Source organism: Chiloscyllium plagiosum, unplaced genomic scaffold (assembly GCF_037043375.1).
Source record: "Chiloscyllium plagiosum isolate Xiang-an unplaced genomic scaffold, Cpla_swu_hap1 HiC_scaffold_33, whole genome shotgun sequence".
Lineage (NCBI taxonomy): Eukaryota > Metazoa > Chordata > Chondrichthyes > Orectolobiformes > Hemiscylliidae > Chiloscyllium > Chiloscyllium plagiosum.
Genome location: NW_028270171.1, coordinates 24,311,281 through 24,329,517, shown reverse-complemented (window position 1 = coordinate 24,329,517; position 18,237 = coordinate 24,311,281). Strand labels below are relative to the sequence as shown.

Genomic DNA, 18,237 nt, shown 5'->3' with positions numbered 1-18,237 from the left:
CCAGTGCCTTTGTAATTTTCACTTTTATTTCCTTCAATGACCTAATGCATTCCATCTGGCCCTGATCACAATCAAATTTAAGTACAGGCAGTGTTTCTAATAATTCTATTTATCAAATTTTAGCTCATTCAATGTCTCAACTACCTTCTCTTTCATTATGACTTTGATGATATCTCATTCCTTGGTAAAGACAGATGCAAATTACTCATTTTATATTTTATCTGTACAATCTATCTCCAGGAATTAGGCCTCTTCTTGGTCCCTGATCAGCCATACCCTTTCTCTTATCATTTACCCAGAGACAGAACAGTTCTAGCAATATGATTTCTGCAAGAGCAGGAGGAGGACTTGTGGTGCAGTGGTAGTATCCCTACTCTGGGCCAGAAGGCCTAGGTTCCAATCTTATCTGCCCTGGAGATGTGTCATAATATGTCTAAATAACTTGATTAAAAATAACTGACACGAGCAATCAGAGGCTGGAAATTCTGAGGTGAGTAACTCACATCTTGGACCCCCCACAAGCAACAAACCTGTCCGCCATCTAAGAGGCACAAGTCAGTAGTGTGATGGAATGTGCTTGATTTGTCTAGGTGAGTGTGGCTTTACCAGCATACAGGATCATCATGAACAAAGCTGCCTAATTGATACCCTGTCCACCAATGTGAACATTCCTTCCTTCTGCTATTAATGACACTGCCACATTAAAGCATCAGTGTGCACTATCTACAAGATGTACTGAACAACTCATCAAGATTTCTTTGGCAGTGTCCCCTGCCCCAAACCCATGATTTCCATCACCTGGAAAAGCAAGGCCACTGTGGGGAGTACCGCCTCCCTCCTTCACTGTCACTGGATCAAACTTCTGTGGTCTCAACCTAACAGCGTTGTGGTTGTACTTGTGAGTGAGAAGGCCAAACTTCACCATTTCAAAGACAACTAGCAAAGAGTAATAAACTAATGACACCTACATCCTCACAATGAATACAACAAAATTCATTGAAAAGCAGGCTGCTCATTTCTCATTTGTGTTTAGCTTCATATGCAGAAATGTTTGAAAATCCTATACTAATAATTGAATATAATGAGAAATAAACTTGCTTTCATCTGTCATTCAGGTAGATATAATTTTCTCTCCACTTGAAGAGCAGAACTCTTACAATGGATATGTCAGTGCTTTTTCCAGAACTGATAGGGTCAGTATTTTCACTTTATTTCATGTCTTAAATGAGCCTTAATTTTTAATAAATAAAAAACTTGCATTTCTATAGTGCCTTTAACATCCCTCAGCACTTTCTAAAGCATCTTATGCCCAATGAAATATGCTTGAAGCATAATCACTGTTCTGGTAAACTCACGTAAACAGTAGGATGATAATGGCTAGATGATCTGGGCTTTTGGATATTAATTGAGGAATAAATATTGACTGAGGTATTGGGATAAACTCCACTGCTTTTTCAGTGTCCATGTGAATTGGCAGGCACTGAGACCATTTCTGCCCTCTCAGGTGAACATCTCATCCAAAAGACAGGCCCTGTGAAGGTGGAGAGAAAATAACATAGTGGGAAGATCGTTCAACCAGTACTTCATAGCCCCAGATAAATGTTCTGGGCAGGTGGGTTCAAATCCTACCATGCTAGCTGGTGGAATTTGAATTTCAAGCCAAAAAAACTCTGGAATTTAAAAATAAGTCATTGATCATGTAACAATTGACATTGAAAACCTACCTGATACACCAGTGCTGTTTAGGGATGGTAAACTGCCATCCATTTCTGACTCCAGGCCCACAGCAATGTTGTTGACAATTAACTGCCCTGAGGACATTTAGGATGGGCAATAATCATCCTTGAAAGTATTTTTAAAATGTACAGTGCTATGTTGCCAAAATGTGAACATATATTTTGTGCTCAAGTCTCTGGGATGGAACAGTTTGAACTCTGAGCCATGACTAATACTAATTAATGGATAAATGAATACACAAGACCAACTAAACTAAAACCATATTATGATTAAATAGGGACGGAATACCAACCTTTTCATTATGAATCCAGAATCTTAATCAATACAATTGGGCAGTGTAGTGTGTCCCTCTGCGAAGGACCAATTCTGTTATCTGGCTGTTGGAGAATAGGTTAGATGTATCTTAAAGCTGTTTGATTGCATAGGGCATTGCATCCTTGACTGATCCTGTACTTCACACGTATCCAGCAGGATAGTGATCAGAAGTAAGAGAACTAATTATACCACACTCCTTATTGAGTTTTGTTTTGTCTTTCCTGTGACCCTTGAATTGGCTGAGTTCAGCTAATTCGTCACCCAATAAATGAAATCTTTCTGTTCACAGTAGTTCTCTCCTGGATGGCCTGACTAGTTTCTTTGTAATCAGGCTGTACAGAACTGAACCTTGATGTCCTGATTGCTTTCTTGATTGAATTAATCCCATGCATTTCTGAAAAGCTTTCTACCTTCCACTTTCCATAAAATGAAGCTCATCCAAAACTCTGCTGCTGCTGTTTTAACTCACACCAAGCCCTGTTTATTCATCCACACCGCGTCCCCATGCTCACTGACTCCTGTTCCAGTAATACTTCACGTATAAAGCCCTCATCCTTGTTTTCAAATTTCTCCATGGCTTGAGAGTAAACCAGAAAGAAAATTTACAGTATTGTGGATATTTGCTCATGAAATGGTATTGCAGTAATGTCATTGGTCAAGTAATCCAGAAACCCAGGCAGATGCGCATCCCATGTGGCCGGCAGTAGAATTCAAAATTCAATTAATAAATCCTAAATTGGTGATTTTGGTTATGTAATGGTGACAATGAAATTATTACTGAGTGTTTTTAGAATACATCTGGTTCACTAATGCCCTTTAGGGCAGGAAATCTGCAATCTTTGCCCAATCTGATCTCCAGAACCACAGCAATGGAGTTGACTCTCAGCACCTGTATGACTGTTGAATAGCAATAAATATTTGCATTGCCAGGGCTGCTGACATCCAGTGAAAGAAACTAAGTACAATATTCTCCTATTTGTTATCCTTTGTACTAGATCTGACAAAGTGTCTGATCAAATGGAGGTATGTGGCTCACAGCCATGTTTCAGTACTCCCCGAATGACATTCTCAGGCGCTATCCGCCGAACCTGATCTGGTTCTCCTGAGAATTGCCAATCGTGGCTGATTCTATTCCTGGATGTTCTACTGCATGGCCTAGCACCCTCAAACCTGGCGGCCCTCATGCTCCCTGACATCCTCACTACCTGCCCAACATGTCTATTCTTTGGGCGCAACACCCCCCTAGCCAATTGAAAAACCAGCAAACTTTTCTTGATTGGTTCATTGATGACTTTCAGTCAGAATGCACTTTTCTTTCTCAACCCCAATGTTTTTATGACTGACAAACAGATGTATTGTAAGCAATTTATTACTTTTGTTGTGCTATCTACCCACCTCTTTATTCTATATCTCTTGACTCACAGTACTGTCCTTAAGGTTAATTTCATATTGCTGGAAAGAATTAGCACCCTTCAGGGTTGGCAATCTGTATTCTCTTCTAGCATCGACACATGATCATTTTCCAGCCAGACTCGCAATGCCATCCACCAGAGAGCTCTAATGGAATAATGTCACTGATTTACATAGTTTGTGTGTTTACTCCTTAAGCTTTTTGGGAACAAATTCCTTGTGAGTAACTTTAGATTCTATTTTCAATATTTTTCACGACTTGCTTTACCAGGTACATTGAGATTTCTTTTGTGGCTGAGGCGCAGTTATCCTGGAGACTGTCCTGGGTAGATTTCTTGAGGAGGGTTTTGTTTGCATTTTCACAGGTTAGCCATGTCTCTATGCTGTGGACATTTCCACACAGATTCCCAGCAGTCTATTGCAATACATAATCCAGTATGATTCACTGGTGTATTGTTATGTGACAGTGTACCTCACTATTGTCATCATCATATAATGGGACTGGGGAATCCAACCACTGCTCACCATTTTATAATGTTGTTACTAACATATTAACATGGGTAAATCCGCTGTCACCAGTCCTTTTTACTGGTTTTCATCGAGCTACTGATACTTGTGGGGATGAATGCCCTCACACTGCCTTAGGCAGAATATAGGTTTGGTCTTGGTCAAACAGTCAAGTTTATTACAATGGCTAGTTACATTACTGAAAGGTATGTACAACAGAGGCAGCTGATACATAGACAACTGGTATAACAGTCTGAAGAAGTAGAGAATTGGTTACCTCCTCCCAGGAAATGTCCTTGATATTCTTGAGCTCATTGCAAGATCTAAGTTAACCTTTTCAGATCCTAATTTGCCTTTTATGTAACTATCTCTCCACACAGTACCAGTGTATCTCTGCACTCTGTGCCAGTTTATTACACCATGCTGTGCCAGTGTATTATGTCCTGCTATCCCAGTTTATTACACATACTGTACCAGTGTGTTACACCATACTTTCCCACTATATTACATTGGGCTGTCCCAGCATATCTCACACAGCCTATGCCACTACATGTCTCTGCTCTGTTTCATGTACTTCACTACACCATGTCTGTGTACCTCCTCACTCAGTGAGAGTATATTTCACCCTGTCTTGCAAATATATATGCTTCTTGTTTTATTGCAGATTGATAGATGCTTCTTAAGTAGAAAGTCTACAAACTCACTGAACAGAGATATCTATCTACAGAATAGTGATAACTATGATAAGGTAAGGACATTTTCATATCAGACCTTGAGAAGTAGGTGACATTGACGAGTAGGTGTTGTTTATCTGTCCCTAGTTAACCTGAGAAAGTTGATCTGTTTCTTCATGAACCACTGCACTCGATGTGTTGTACAGGGATGGTGTTGTAGTGACCATATCGATGGATTGGAATTCCACAGACTCAGAACTAACATTTTGGGACACTAGTTCAAATCCCATGATTGCATATATTTTAAATTTTGTCAGTAAATCTGAAATATAAAGCCACTCTTAGTAATGGTGACCGTGATAACTGCCACCAATAGTAAGAAGGTTCAACTAATGTCCCTTTAGGGAAAATAATCTGCTGTCCTTACCCGGTCTGACCGATATCAGATTCCAAATGCACAACAATGTAATTGACTTTGAATTTCACTCTGAAATGTCCAAGCAATCCACTCAGTTCAAGTTCAGATAGATTCAGGTAACAAATGCTGGTCTTGCCAGTGACACAATAGCAATATTGTAGCATTGTAGCAATAAAAATGCTGCACTAGCTGTGATGGTTGAAGGGCCCATGGTGTTGGGGCTAGTATATCAACATGATTTGAGGATCAGTTAACAAATAGAAGACTGAGTTTGAATAAGACGTGCGTTTTCAGGATGGTAAGCTGTGTGCCACAAGGATCAGTGCTGGGGTCACAATTATTGATAAAATATATTAGAACATATAGAACATAGAACAGTGCAGCACAGAACAGGCCCTTCAGCCCACGATGTTATGCCGACCACTGATCCTCATGTATGCACCCTCAAATTTCTGTGACCATATGCATGTCCAGTAGTCTCTTAAATGTCCCCAATGATCTTGCTTCCACAACTGCTGCTGGCAACGCATTCCATGCTCTCACAACCCTCTGTGTAAAGAACCCGCCTCTGACATCCCCTCTATACTTGCCTCCAACCAGCTTAAAACTGTGACCCCTCGTGTTCGTCATTTCTGCCCTGGGAAATAGTCTCTGGCTATCGACTCTATCCATGCCTCTCATTATCTTGTATACCTCAATTAGGTCCCCTCTCCTCCTCCTTTTCTCCAATGAGAAAAGTCCGAGCTCAGTCAAACTCTCTTCATAAGATAAGCCCTCCAGTCCAGACAGCATCCTGGTAAACCTCCTCTGAACCCTCTCCAAAGCATCCACATATTTCCTATAATAGGGCGACCAGAACTGGACGCAGTATTCCAAGTGCAGTCAACCAAAGTTTTATAGAGTTGCAACAAGATCTCATGACTCTTAAACTCAATCCCCCTGTTAATGAAAGCCAAAACACCATATGCTTTCTTAACAACCCTGTCCACTTGGGTGGCCATTTTAAGGGAACTATGTACCTGCACACCAAGATCCCCCTGTTCCTCCACACTGCCAAGAATTAATGACTTAGAAGAGGAAAGTGTACAGTTTTGTAGATGACACAAAAATAGATGCAAAGGGAAGTTTGAGGATGACACACAGAATCTGCAGAGGCATTTGGACAGATTAAGTGAGTGGGTAAGAATTTGGCAGATGGAGTATAATGTAAAAAATGTGAGGTTTTGCACTTCGGTTGAAAACATAGAGGACCTGAATCATATTTAAGTGGTGAAAGACTGCAGAAAGCTACAGCACAGTGGGATTTGGGAGTCCTCGTCCGTGAATCTCAAAAAGTTGGTACCTAGGTGATAGGGAAAGCAAATGGAGTGTTGAACTTTGTTTCAAAGGGAATGGAGTATAAAAATGGGGGCGTCTTGCTGTAATTATACAAGTCACTAGTCAGATCATAACTGGAGTACTATAAACAGTTTTGGTCCCATTATTTAAGGAAAAATGTGCAGCACTGATATTGAGGCAATCCAGAGATGGCTTGCTACTTTGATTCTGGATATGGAGAGTGTGTTTCTAGAAGAGGTTGAGTAGATTGGGTCTGTACTCATTCAGATTTATAATAATGAGGTGACCATATTGAAATATACAAGAAAGACCAAAGGCATGATGTTAGAATAAAAGGTCACCCACTGATGACAGAGATGAAGCATTTCTTCGCTAAAAGAATAGTGAATCTGGGGAATTCTTTACAACAGAGGGCTTCAGAGGCTGAGTCATTAAATATATTCAAGACCATAAGACAATAAAAAATGGAAGCAGGGATAGGCCCTTTTGCCCCTTAACCCTGCTCTGCCATTCCTCGCATCCATCTGATATTCCTCACATCCACTTTCCTGCCATTTCCATAACCCTTGATTCACCGACTGATCAAGAATCAATCAATCTCAGCTTTAATTACACGGGACCCAGCCCCACAGCTCTCTGTGTCAAGGAGTTCCAAAGACTGATATCACTCTGAGAGAAGAAATCCCTCCTCATGTTAGTCTTAAATTGGCGTCCCTTTATTCTGAGCCAATGCCCTGTGGTCCTAGACTCTCCCAAAGGGAAACATCCTTTTGTGATTGTAACGAGGTCAGCCAGGAGGACCTAAAAGAATATATGAGTTCCCAAGATTGGGGCTGTTAATCTGATCCAGTCAGAGAGCCCTGGCTGACAAATATAAATGGAAGTATCAGACATCCTGTCACTCTGAGAACTGGCTCTGAGGAATCTGGATCAGTGCGAAAGCCTTTCCCCGTGTAAATAATGGGTGACTTGGTGGCAGGATACCAGCCTCTATGGAGTTGTTTCAGTGGAACCACGCAAAAGTGCCTTCCAGCTGAAGCCTAACTGGACTTTGAACACTGCAACTGGCTTTATCATTAGAAAATGGGGCAAGTGGAGCATATGAGTTTCAGGGTATTCCGGTGGAAGTGGACCTTGTCGCTAGTCTGACTTGGAGAACACCACCTGAGTGAAGGCAATTGCATAGCCTCACTCACGCCAGAGGGACTCTAGCTCAGCGCATGATGAAACCCCAAAATAAAGCCAACTCTCGACCAAACGGTTAAAATTTTCTTCAGGATCTGGGCCGGTAAGCCATTGTAGTTGCTGCCAATATGCGAACTCAAGACAGCAAAAGAGTCCTACTAGATCTAAATGGAGTAAGAGAACTCATAGGCCAGTATCCGGGAGTGAACACCTGAGAAAATCCACCTACGTCTGGTTTGGAACAGTTAAATTGCTTAGCAACGTCCAAATCAGACCCAGTCAAAGTAAATGTCTGGTTAAATGGTCACCCAGTTTTAATAGATATCAATACTGGCACAGCCATTTCAGTGATTGCAGGACCAGTCTTCAACAAAATTCTCTCTGGAATCCAATCCTTACGTTTGTGCAAGACCTCGGCTATATTGAGACCCATACCAAAGAATCTTTACAGATTGGGGGTACAACTTCAATTCTGGTCTCTTATGAGAAACAGCTGGTTCGGTTAACACTGATTGTAGTAAAAGGCTCGGGTCCAAACTTGATAGGGAAAAATTGGTTGAGAAAGATTCACTGTTTTTCTCACTATTTTTCGATTAGATACATAAAGCTGGCAGGGGGACAGTTCATGAAGGACATGTGTACTTGCAGTTGTGGATAGATAAAGTTTCCCAGACGTAGACTACAATTAATACCCCAAAGCAATTGTTCCAATATATGAAACTGCCATTTGGGGTGTGTCAACCTGTGCAATTTTTCAGCAGGCAATGGAGAACATTTTACAAGGTCTACCCCTGGTCACTATTTATCTAGATGATGTTCTAATAACAGGGAAGACCAAAAACGAGCACTTAGAGAAGTTGGACATAGTCCTTAGATGTTTCTTCCAATGGGCATACACCTTAGAAGGGACAAATGTGTTCCAGGCACCCCAAATGACCTACTTGGCTACAGAGTTGACAAAACTGGGTTACAGCTGTTGGAAGATAAAGTGAGGGTGATGAAGGTGCCCTGGCTTCTACGTCTTTACCAGAGTTTAGGTTTTGCCTTGGATTGGTGACTTATTACTGAAAGCTCATACATAACCTGGACTCCATCCTGGCAACTTTGCATTAACTCTTTAAAAAGGGTCAGCCTCAGAAATGGTCACATAATCAGGCCATAGCTTTCAGGGAAGTAAAGAGCCAGCTATCATCCTCTCAGGTGTTGGCACGTAATGACCCCAAATGAGATCTGGTACTGACATGCGATGCCTCCCTGTATGGCACTGGCGTAGGATAATTTCATAATTGGCCCAATGGAGAGAAACACCCAATAGCATTCGCATCCAGGACTTTGATTAATGCAGATTGTAAATACACCCAGATAAAGAAGGAATGTTTGGCAGTCATATTTGGAGTCAGGAACTTCTACCAATATCTTTATGGACATAAATTTGTAATAATAACGGACCACAAACCCTGAGGTCTACTTGAAGAGAACAAGGCAGTGCCACCCATAGCTTCAGGCCAAATTCAGAGGTGGGCTCGAATACTGAAGTGGGTATAATTATACATTAAAACATCGTCTAGGAACCAAGTAGCAAATGCGAATGTACTGAGCCACCTAACACTGGCAGATACACCACCATTTTCTGGGTACACTTGTTGCCACAGCTGACAATATCAGGCTTTGGATGCAGAAAGATCCAGTCCTGGCAAAAGTGAAACAGCTGGTGATGATGGGGAAAAACCAAAGGACCATCACAACCAGAATGGAAATCTTTTTGGACCAGGAGAGACCAGATCACAGTAGAGGACGGCAAATGATTATGGGGAGCAAGAGTAATTGTCCCAACCAAAAGTCGCTGCCAGATACTAGCTCAATTCAACCAGGGGTTTCCAAAATGAAAACGTTGGTAAAAGGTTATGTCTGGTGGCCAGGATTGGATGCAGACATAGCCACATTGATGGGGCAGTGCCCACACTGCTGCCTTTATTGGTCAGAACGTTGAAAAAAGGAGTTGTGAGATCATGTTGCAGGACATTGATTAGGCCAATTTTGGAATATTGTGTGCAGTTCTGGTTTCCCACCTGCAGGTAGGATATTGTGAAACTTGAAAGGGTTCAGAAAAGATTTACAAGGATGTTGCCGGGATTGGAGGTTTTGAGCTATAGGGAGAGGTTGAATAGGTTGGGGCTGTTTTCCCTGGAGCATCAGAGGCTGAGGGGTGACCTTATAGAAATGTATAAAATCATGAGGGACATGGATAGGGTAAATAGATGAGATTGTTTCCTTGTGTTGGGTGAGTCCAGAACTAGAGGGCATAGGTTTAGAGTGAGAAGGGAAAATGTAAAAGAGACCGAAGGGGCACCTTTTTCAAGCAGAGGGTGGTGCGTGCATGGAATGAGCTGCCAGAGGAAGTGGTGGAGGCTGGTACAAATACAGCATTTAAAAGGCATCTGGATGGGTATATGAATAGGAAGGGTTTGGAGGGATGTAAGGCAAATGGGACTAGTTTAGTTTAAGATATCTGGTTGGCATAGATGAGTAGGACTGAAGGATCTGTTACTGTGCTGTACATCTCTGAGTCTAAGGACAAAACTTGCTCCCAGTGGCTACCCCACATGGGAGGAAATTGGAATACCCTGGCAGAACCCCACGCAGACAGGGGGAGAATGTGCAAACTCGACACAGGCGGTCGCCTGAGGGTGGAATCGAACGTGGGTCCCTTGTGCTATGTGGCAGCAGTGATAACTACTGAGACACCATGCAACCCCGTTTCTAAAGTCAAATGGCATTCAACGTATAAGGACATCTTCATTTCATCCATAGCTGGGTAAATCCTGGACTCCGTTACACATCAACGTTGCAGGTCCTTTCATGGGCTCAATGTTCTTAGTCATTGTAGACTATGTGGCTGGAAGTGCATAGAGTTCATTCGTCAAACATGGGGACAACAATAGAAGAACTGCGCACATCTTTTGCAATGCATGGACTCCTGGAAGTATTGTTCGCAGATAATGGACCATTGTATACCAGCAGGGAATGTGAGTCATAGAATCTCTACAGTGTGAAAACAGGCCATTTGGCCCCTCGAATCCATAATAACCCTCTTAAGCATATCCACCCAGACACACCCGCCTTATTCTTGTAACCTTGCATTTCCAAGGTTAATCCACCCAGCCTGCAAATCCTGACCATTTTGGATAATTTAGCATGGCTAATCCACCTAACTTACATACCTTTGGACTGTGGGAGAAAATCGGAATACCTAGAGGAAACCTACGCAGACACAGGGAGAATGTGCAAACTCCACACAGGTGGTTGCCTGAGGGTGGAGTCAAACCTGGGTCCCTTGTGCTGTGAGGCAGCAGTGATAACCCGGTTCCTAAAGTCAAATGGCATTCAACGTATAAGGACATCTTCATTTCATCCATCATCCAGTGGTCTGGCAGAAAGAGCAGTCCAAACTTTGAAGGCAGGCTGAAAGAAACAGCCTACAGCTTCACTCGATATCAAACTGTCCCAATTCCTATTTGATTATAGGACTACCCCTCATTCAACTACTGGGTTATCTCCAACAGAGTTGCTGATGGGGAGAAGATTCTGAACCAGGTTAAATCTGATCTTCCTGGACCTGGGGTGCTGAGGTTGTGAAACGGCATCAGAATTGTCATTGTCAGACACAAGATTCTGCCAGGTAAGAGGTACTGCTTACCTTGGGACAACTTTTGGTGTATGAACCAGGGAATGGCCCTACATGGTCGATGCGAGATCAGGTCCATTGACGTTAAATGTTTGGGTAGGTGCAATGGTTCTGAACAAGCACGTGGACCACGTGAAAGCTGCAAACTCACAAATGGAGCTGGAGCAAAACTTGCCCGGATCCTTGCACATTTGGAAAGGCTGGCGGAACACATGGGTTCTCCCTCTCCATCTAGAGACCTCGGAATTTGAGATGGACGCAGTGGATGTCGTAGGCTTTGCCACCTGAAGAAGAGAGCGAATTTCTTCTGATACACTGTAGGTGCAAGAGATGAGCTACTGTGCATCACACACCACCTGTATCGAAGCAGAGTCAGAGGAACCTGACCCAGTGCTAAAACTCCACAGGAAAAACTAAAAAATAAATAACTGTGCTCAGTCTCAGCGGGGTCAGGATATTTTGGATGTAACAAGGTCAGCCGGGTGGACCTCGTAAAATATGAGTTCCCTGATTGGGTCTGTTAATCTGATCCCATCAGGGAGCCCTGGCAGGCAGATATAAACAAGGTAAAAACAATGACTGCAGATGCTGGAAACCAGAGTCTAGATTAGGTTGGTGCCGGAAAAGCACAGCAGTTCAGGCAGCATCTGAGGAGCAGTAAAATAGATGTTTCAGGCAAAAGCCCTTAATCAGGAATACAGGCAGCGTGCCTGAAGGGATCTCTGCACTCTTCAGGCACTCTGCCTGTATTCCTGATGAAGGGCTTTTGCCCGAAACATCGATTTTACTGTTCCTCAGATGCTGCCTGAACTGCTGTGCTTTTCCAGCACCACTGTAATCTAGGCAGATATAAACAGGAGTGTCAGACATCTTGGATGTAGGTTTGCTTGCTGAGTTGGAAGGTTCATTTTGAACGAGCAAACCTACATCCAGAACCTCAAACTGCAAATCTTCTCAAAACTTGTCAGACATCCTATCACTCTGAAAGCTGGCTCTGAAGGAGCTGGATTAGTGTGAAGGACTTTCACCTGTAAATATAGGGTGACTTGGTGATAGGACGCTGACCTCTGTGGAGTTATTTCACATCCTCTCAGTATTTATCCTATTAAGCCCATTAAATATTCTATATGTTTGAATAAGATTACCTGTCATTCTTCTTAACTCCAATGAGTAGAGGCCCGGCCATTTTAGCCTTTGCTCAAAAGACGATTCTTCCATACCAGGATCATCTTCGTGAACCTTGTCTGAACTGCTTCCAATGTAGTAATATCTTTCTTTCCATAAGGGACCAAGTCCATGCACAGCATTCTAAGAGGAGGAGGAGCATGTACAGTTGCAGTACAGCATCTCTACTCTTATACTGCAATCTCCTTGAAATAAGGGCCAATGTTCCATTAGCCTTTCTGATTACCTGCTGTACCTGTGTGCCAGCTTTCTGTGTTTCATGTACAAAGTACTCCCAAGGTCCCTTTGTGTTACAACTTTGTGCTGTTTTTCTCAATTTAAACACCACTGTTCTTTCATTCACCCTTCCAAAATGAAAAACTTCATATTTTCCCATAATATACTCCATTTGCCAACGTTTTGCTCAATTATTTTACCTATTAATATCTCTCTGTAACCTGTGTCCTTCTCACTACCAGCCTTTCCATCTATTTTTGTGTCATCTGCAAACTTGGCTACAGTACATTTGCTTCCTTTCTCCAAGTCATTAATATATATCGTAAACAGCTGTGGTCCCAGCACTGATCGCAGTGGAACCCCACTGGTTATAGCTCGCCAATCTGAACAAAGAACCCTTTTCCCCACGCAATGTTTCCTGCCCATCAGGCAATTCTCTATCCATGCCAATATGCTATGTCCTCCCCCAGGGGCTGTTACAACTTAACCTTTTGTGAGGTAATGGTTCTCCTCTATTGAGTCTCATTCAGGCATCCTCGAAAATCCATGATGAATTAGTCAGCTATGGTTTCCCTTTATGCTTTCTTTAATAATTGATTCCAATATTTTTCCAACAATAGAGTTTAGGCTAGTTGACCTATAATTATCCACTTTTTGCCTCCCTCCCTTTTCAGTTAGGGATGTCACATTGTCAATTTTCCAATCCTTTGCTAATTCTCCAGATTCCAAAGGTTTTTGGAAAATTACAGCTAATGTATCGATTATATCTGTAGCTATTTCTTTTAGAATGATAGGATGCAATCCATCAGGACCAGGGCACTTTTCTGTCTTCAGTCCCATTAGTTTGCCTAATTCGAGTTCTCTAGTGATGGTGATGGCACTTAATTTCTCCCCCATATTGTTTAGTATTAATGGGATGTTTGAAGTAAACTCCACTTTAAGGACTAATACAAAATATTTGTTTGACGTCTTTGCCATTTCCTTGATCCCTGTAACTATCTCCCCAGATACATTTTCTCAGGGGCCTATGTTTACTTTGATCTCTTTTTTTTATACGTAAAGAAGCTCTTATTGTCAGTTTTTATATTCCTTACTAGTTTGCCCTCGGCAGTTTACTTTCACTTTATAAACTTTTTAGTCCTCCTTTGCTGGATTCTGAACTTATCCCAGTCTTTGGGGCTATCACAGACTTTTGCCTCCTTATATGCTTTTTCTTTCAACTTAATACTTTCCTTAACTTCCTTGGTTAGCCATGGTTGATTTATCCCTCTTAGGTATGTTCCTCCTTATTGGAAATATTTTTGCTGATAGTCATGAATTACCTCCTTAAGTTCAAGGCTGAGGTAGATAGATTTTTCATTTGGAAGGTAATCAACGGTTAGAGGGAAAAGGCAAGATATTGGAGTTGAAGATTATCAGATCAGGCGTGATCTCATTAAATGGTGGAGCAGACTCTTTAGGCTGAATGGTCTACTTCAGCTCTTACAACTTACAGTCTCGGAGAGTTCTATGTTCCTGTCCCAGGACGATGAAAGTGTTTTCCATTCAGCATAATATGTGAGGTAAAGGTGTCCTATGATGCTGTCAGTGACAGAATTTGCTGTGAGAGTAAATTTAGTGCGTTGATGCAGAGCCTCATTTTGATAATAGATGCCACCACGAACAAAAGGAGTGACCTCCAATTCCTCCTGTTATTTAGCGTGCAGAAATCGTCCCGACCCTCCCTCTCCTTCCTTGGTTTGCTGCTTCCAACCTTTTGCCTTTCCTCAGAGCAACTGGGTATTGACCTGGAAAGTTAACTCTGTTCAATCTCTCCAGAGATGCTGCTGCTACTTGGCAACTGGGTGGTATTCAGGATGAGTCGACAAGGAGACATTGATCTCATTTGTGAAAGGTTTAGAAATGAGAGGGTATAGATTTAAAACAATTGGCAAAATATGCAAAAGCAACATGAGGCAAAATATTTTCATGCATCAAGTGGTTAATGCGTAGCCTGAGAGTATGCTCAAGGCAGGGTCACTTGAGCCATTTAAAATGGAATGAGACTGTTACCTGAAAAGGAAGAATGTGCAGAGTTATGGGAGATGACAGGGGAATGGCATCATATGAATAGCTCATTAGGAGAGCAAGTGCAGACACGACAGCTGATGGTCTCCTGTGCTGTGACAATTTTGTGATTAGATTACATTACAGTGTGGAAACAGGCCCTTCGGCCCAACAAGTCCACACCGACCCGCCGAAGCGCAACCCACCCATACCCCTACATTTACCCCTTACCTAACACTACGGGCAATTTAGCATGGCCAATTCACCTGACCTGCACATCTTTGGACTGTGGGAGAAAACCGGAGTACCCGGAGGAAACCCACGCAGACACTGGGAGAATGTGCAAACTCCACACAGTCAGTCGCCTGAGGCGGGAATTGAACCCAGGTCTCCGGCGCTGTGAGGCAGCAGTGCTAACCACTGTGCCACCGTGCACAGCAGATTCTGTGATCTGCTGAACATTTCTTGGATGTTTACATTTTCTTCCTTTAAAACACTTTGTTTTTGCTTCTTGTCCCATTCCAGACTAGTACAGGATTCTCAAATAGAACTTCTTCAAATTCACTGAACAGAGATGTCTATCTACAGACTAGTGACAAGCACAATATGGTAAGGGTGTTTTTGTATTAATCCTTGAAATAAGGATGACACTGGCAAGGTGAAAATGGCATTTAGTGATCACCAGCTGCTTTATTGCCGAAGTAGTTTCTATTTTCAATTGAGATAGAAAATGTTGACAAGGTTTTGAAGACTGAGTCTCAGTGAGACTAAGAAATGAGTCTCAGAAAAGATCAGCGTATCAATATGAAGAAAAGAAGATTGAGCAGTGATGAATCAGCAGTCCATTAGTTAAAAGCTGGTTTCACTTCTGTTATATGGACTAGTTCCACTCTTTGCTCTTTTACCAAACACAGAGGAACCTCGATTATCGGAACGACACAGCAGGGCATATTTGTTCGGATAATCAAATGATCAGATAATCAAATGCTGGATGACATAGTTTAGCCAAGCATCGGGACCTTGTGGTCTTGTTCAGATAATCTGAAATTCGGATATTCGAATGCCGGATAATCGAGTTTCCTCTGGAATTGAGGTGTGAATTTTCCAAACACTGAATTCTAGAGCCATTTATAGACTGCATCAAAATTATTTCTTGTACAACAAAACTACCCAGAACCTAACTGGAAACTGCTTACTCCTTTGCCCCATTAGAGCTGCTGGCTGGTTTTGTTGTTTAGGTAATAGTTCTGAAAGGGTTAATGATGGAGACTGCACTAAGCTGCATCCAGTTTCATGATGTGACACAGCTGGTAATAAGGTAGAACATCTTAGACTATCATAGACTGCAGTTGAGAGTGTGTTGCTGAAAAAGCACAGCAGGTCAGGCAGCATCCGAGGAGCAGGAAAAAGAATGTCTGATGTATGAGTGTAGCTTGTAACAGATTGCCATCATGCAATAAGCTGCATTCTGTTAAAACAAGACTCAATAATGGTTAATCCCCCATCACTGTAAACCCTTCAGGCCTTCAGATCCAGTCAAAGATAGAGGACTGGTTGCAGCATCCTTTTATGCTTTAATGCCACAGATTTCTGCTGCTGAATGGAGTGTTCACTCCAATTGGCTAACTTGTCAATGCCAGCTCCTCTGTCTGTGCAGTGACGTGCTTGCTTCTCTGATGTTGATATCCATTGTTTTCACGTTATTCTCCATTTTAACCAACAATACACAAATAGTACCTACCAATCAAAAATATCCACTCCTGGCTTTTCATCAAAGTAAACCTGTAAAAATGGGTGAAGTTCACAATATGATTATGAATATTGAGATCACCTCACGCAATAGTGACCTTTGTTAACTGACAATGTCATTCGGTAATCTCAAATACCATTTGCAGTCACTAGAAGAAGCTAAGAAATGGAAAAATAAATTACTGTCTTGTTCTCCAAACTGTTATAACACTTGGTTTCTTTTTACTGCATTGCAGACAGATCGAGGGTTTTCAAGTCGAATGTCCTTGAATTCACGAAATAGAGATATTTATACGGAGGCATCTGATAACTATGATAAGGTAAGAGCATTTTTGTGTTTGTTCTTGGAACTTGATTGACACTGACAAGGTTGCATTAGAAACAGGAGGAGGTGATGCAACTCCTTGAGTCTGTTCCACTAACCAGTTGATTATTGCTGGTCTTTAACACTCCAAAATCCTGACCTTGCTTCTTAACCCTTAATAGATTGCTTTAACAAATAACTTCATATCAGATATAAAATTAACAATTGATTTCACATTACATCAGCTAAATAATTCAGCTCTGAGGAAGAATCATTCCAGATTCGAAACATTTACTCCATTTCTCCACAGATGTTGCTAAACCTGCTGAGGAGTTGAGAGTAATGGGGAGCAGAGGAAAATGAAGTGAGATTATAAGCAGATCATCCATAACATTATTGGAGCAGGCTCAAAGGCTAAATGGCCTATTTTGCCTTAGATCCTGTATTCCAATGAAGTAATTGTTATGTTTAACCTTCATTTGATACGTTTGCTTCAGTTAAATTCCACCTTACAGAATTATTATAATAAGACGACACAGTTATTAGAGGTCACCTGTTGGAGGTAAGGCCTCTGAGTGTTCATCTAAGTCTTTGACTTAACTGTAAAAATATGAAAGAAAGGTGATAATTCCTTGAGAGGAAGAAAAGCCAGGAAGACTCTGTTTGAATGCCTGGCATTTTTGTAGACTGTGAATGGTTTGGTGGGGTTTGAGTCTCACTGACAGATTGGGTATGACAACTGAGGTAAGCCAAAAAAGTTGTCCATTTTCTCCTTTACACTAGTAATTTTTAATATCTCTATTTGACACTATAGCATTGAATTTTTTATTGAGGCTCCAGCTCTCACGTGCTCCCGAGAAACTACTCATACCAGGTTGTTTGCTATCTGTCATATCTTCCCCCATGAGCTGCACATTTTATATAAAAGAGCTTCAGCTTGGCTAGTACTGAGCCACGTCTAGTGGAAATCAATCGACTTTACATTATTAATTACCCCCAAGAAGAGTTTTCTGGGCTTCCTCTTTAAAATGCGATAATTCAAGTGGGTGTCGGTGGATTCACTCTGGTGTTTGGAGTGACAGTGGAGAAGCCATATGATACACGTCCAAATCAGGACGGTGGGAACTCGGAAAGTAATTCAAAAGCAGTGGGGCTTTTGCAATTTTGGTGACTGAGGTTGCAAGGCTGGGAGATATTGTGGGAGTGAGCTTGATGAAATGCTGCAGTGAGTCCTTCAGCCAGTACAGCAACAGCAGTGCCATTAGCTGCAGGCGCTAATTTGAATGAAAATTCCTTAGACATAATCTGGGAAAATGGACCTTACGTTTGAACCGGTGTGAACAGTATGTCTCCCTATTAAGTGTGAAATACCTACAATTGTTACTGTTTCTCCAAATGTTTCAAAGTGCCCCTAGGTTTGTGTCTAGACTTCATCAATATGATTGCTGAGAATGCTCCCACGTGCAAT

The 18,237-nt window shown here is 41.9% G+C and overlaps 1 protein-coding gene across 9 annotated transcripts in view; it reads left to right on the top strand.

Annotated features, from left to right (window-relative positions):
• Positions 1–18,237, top strand: part of LOC122542310 (uncharacterized) — a 370,387-nt gene that overhangs the window by 120,981 nt on the left and 231,169 nt on the right. For 6 of the 9 annotated variants that reach the window (XM_087978361.1, XM_087978360.1, XM_087978363.1 and 3 more), the window contains 4 exons: positions 1,116–1,193; positions 4,634–4,717; positions 15,242–15,325; positions 16,702–16,785. In XM_087978361.1, the coding sequence (XP_087834487.1) occupies positions 1,116–1,193; positions 4,634–4,717; positions 15,242–15,325; positions 16,702–16,785 (330 nt within the window). The remainder of the gene's footprint in view (positions 1–1,115; positions 1,194–4,633; positions 4,718–15,241; positions 15,326–16,701; positions 16,786–18,237) is intronic. The other 3 variants (XM_087978367.1, XM_043679929.2, XM_043679925.2) reach the window with 2 other exon arrangements.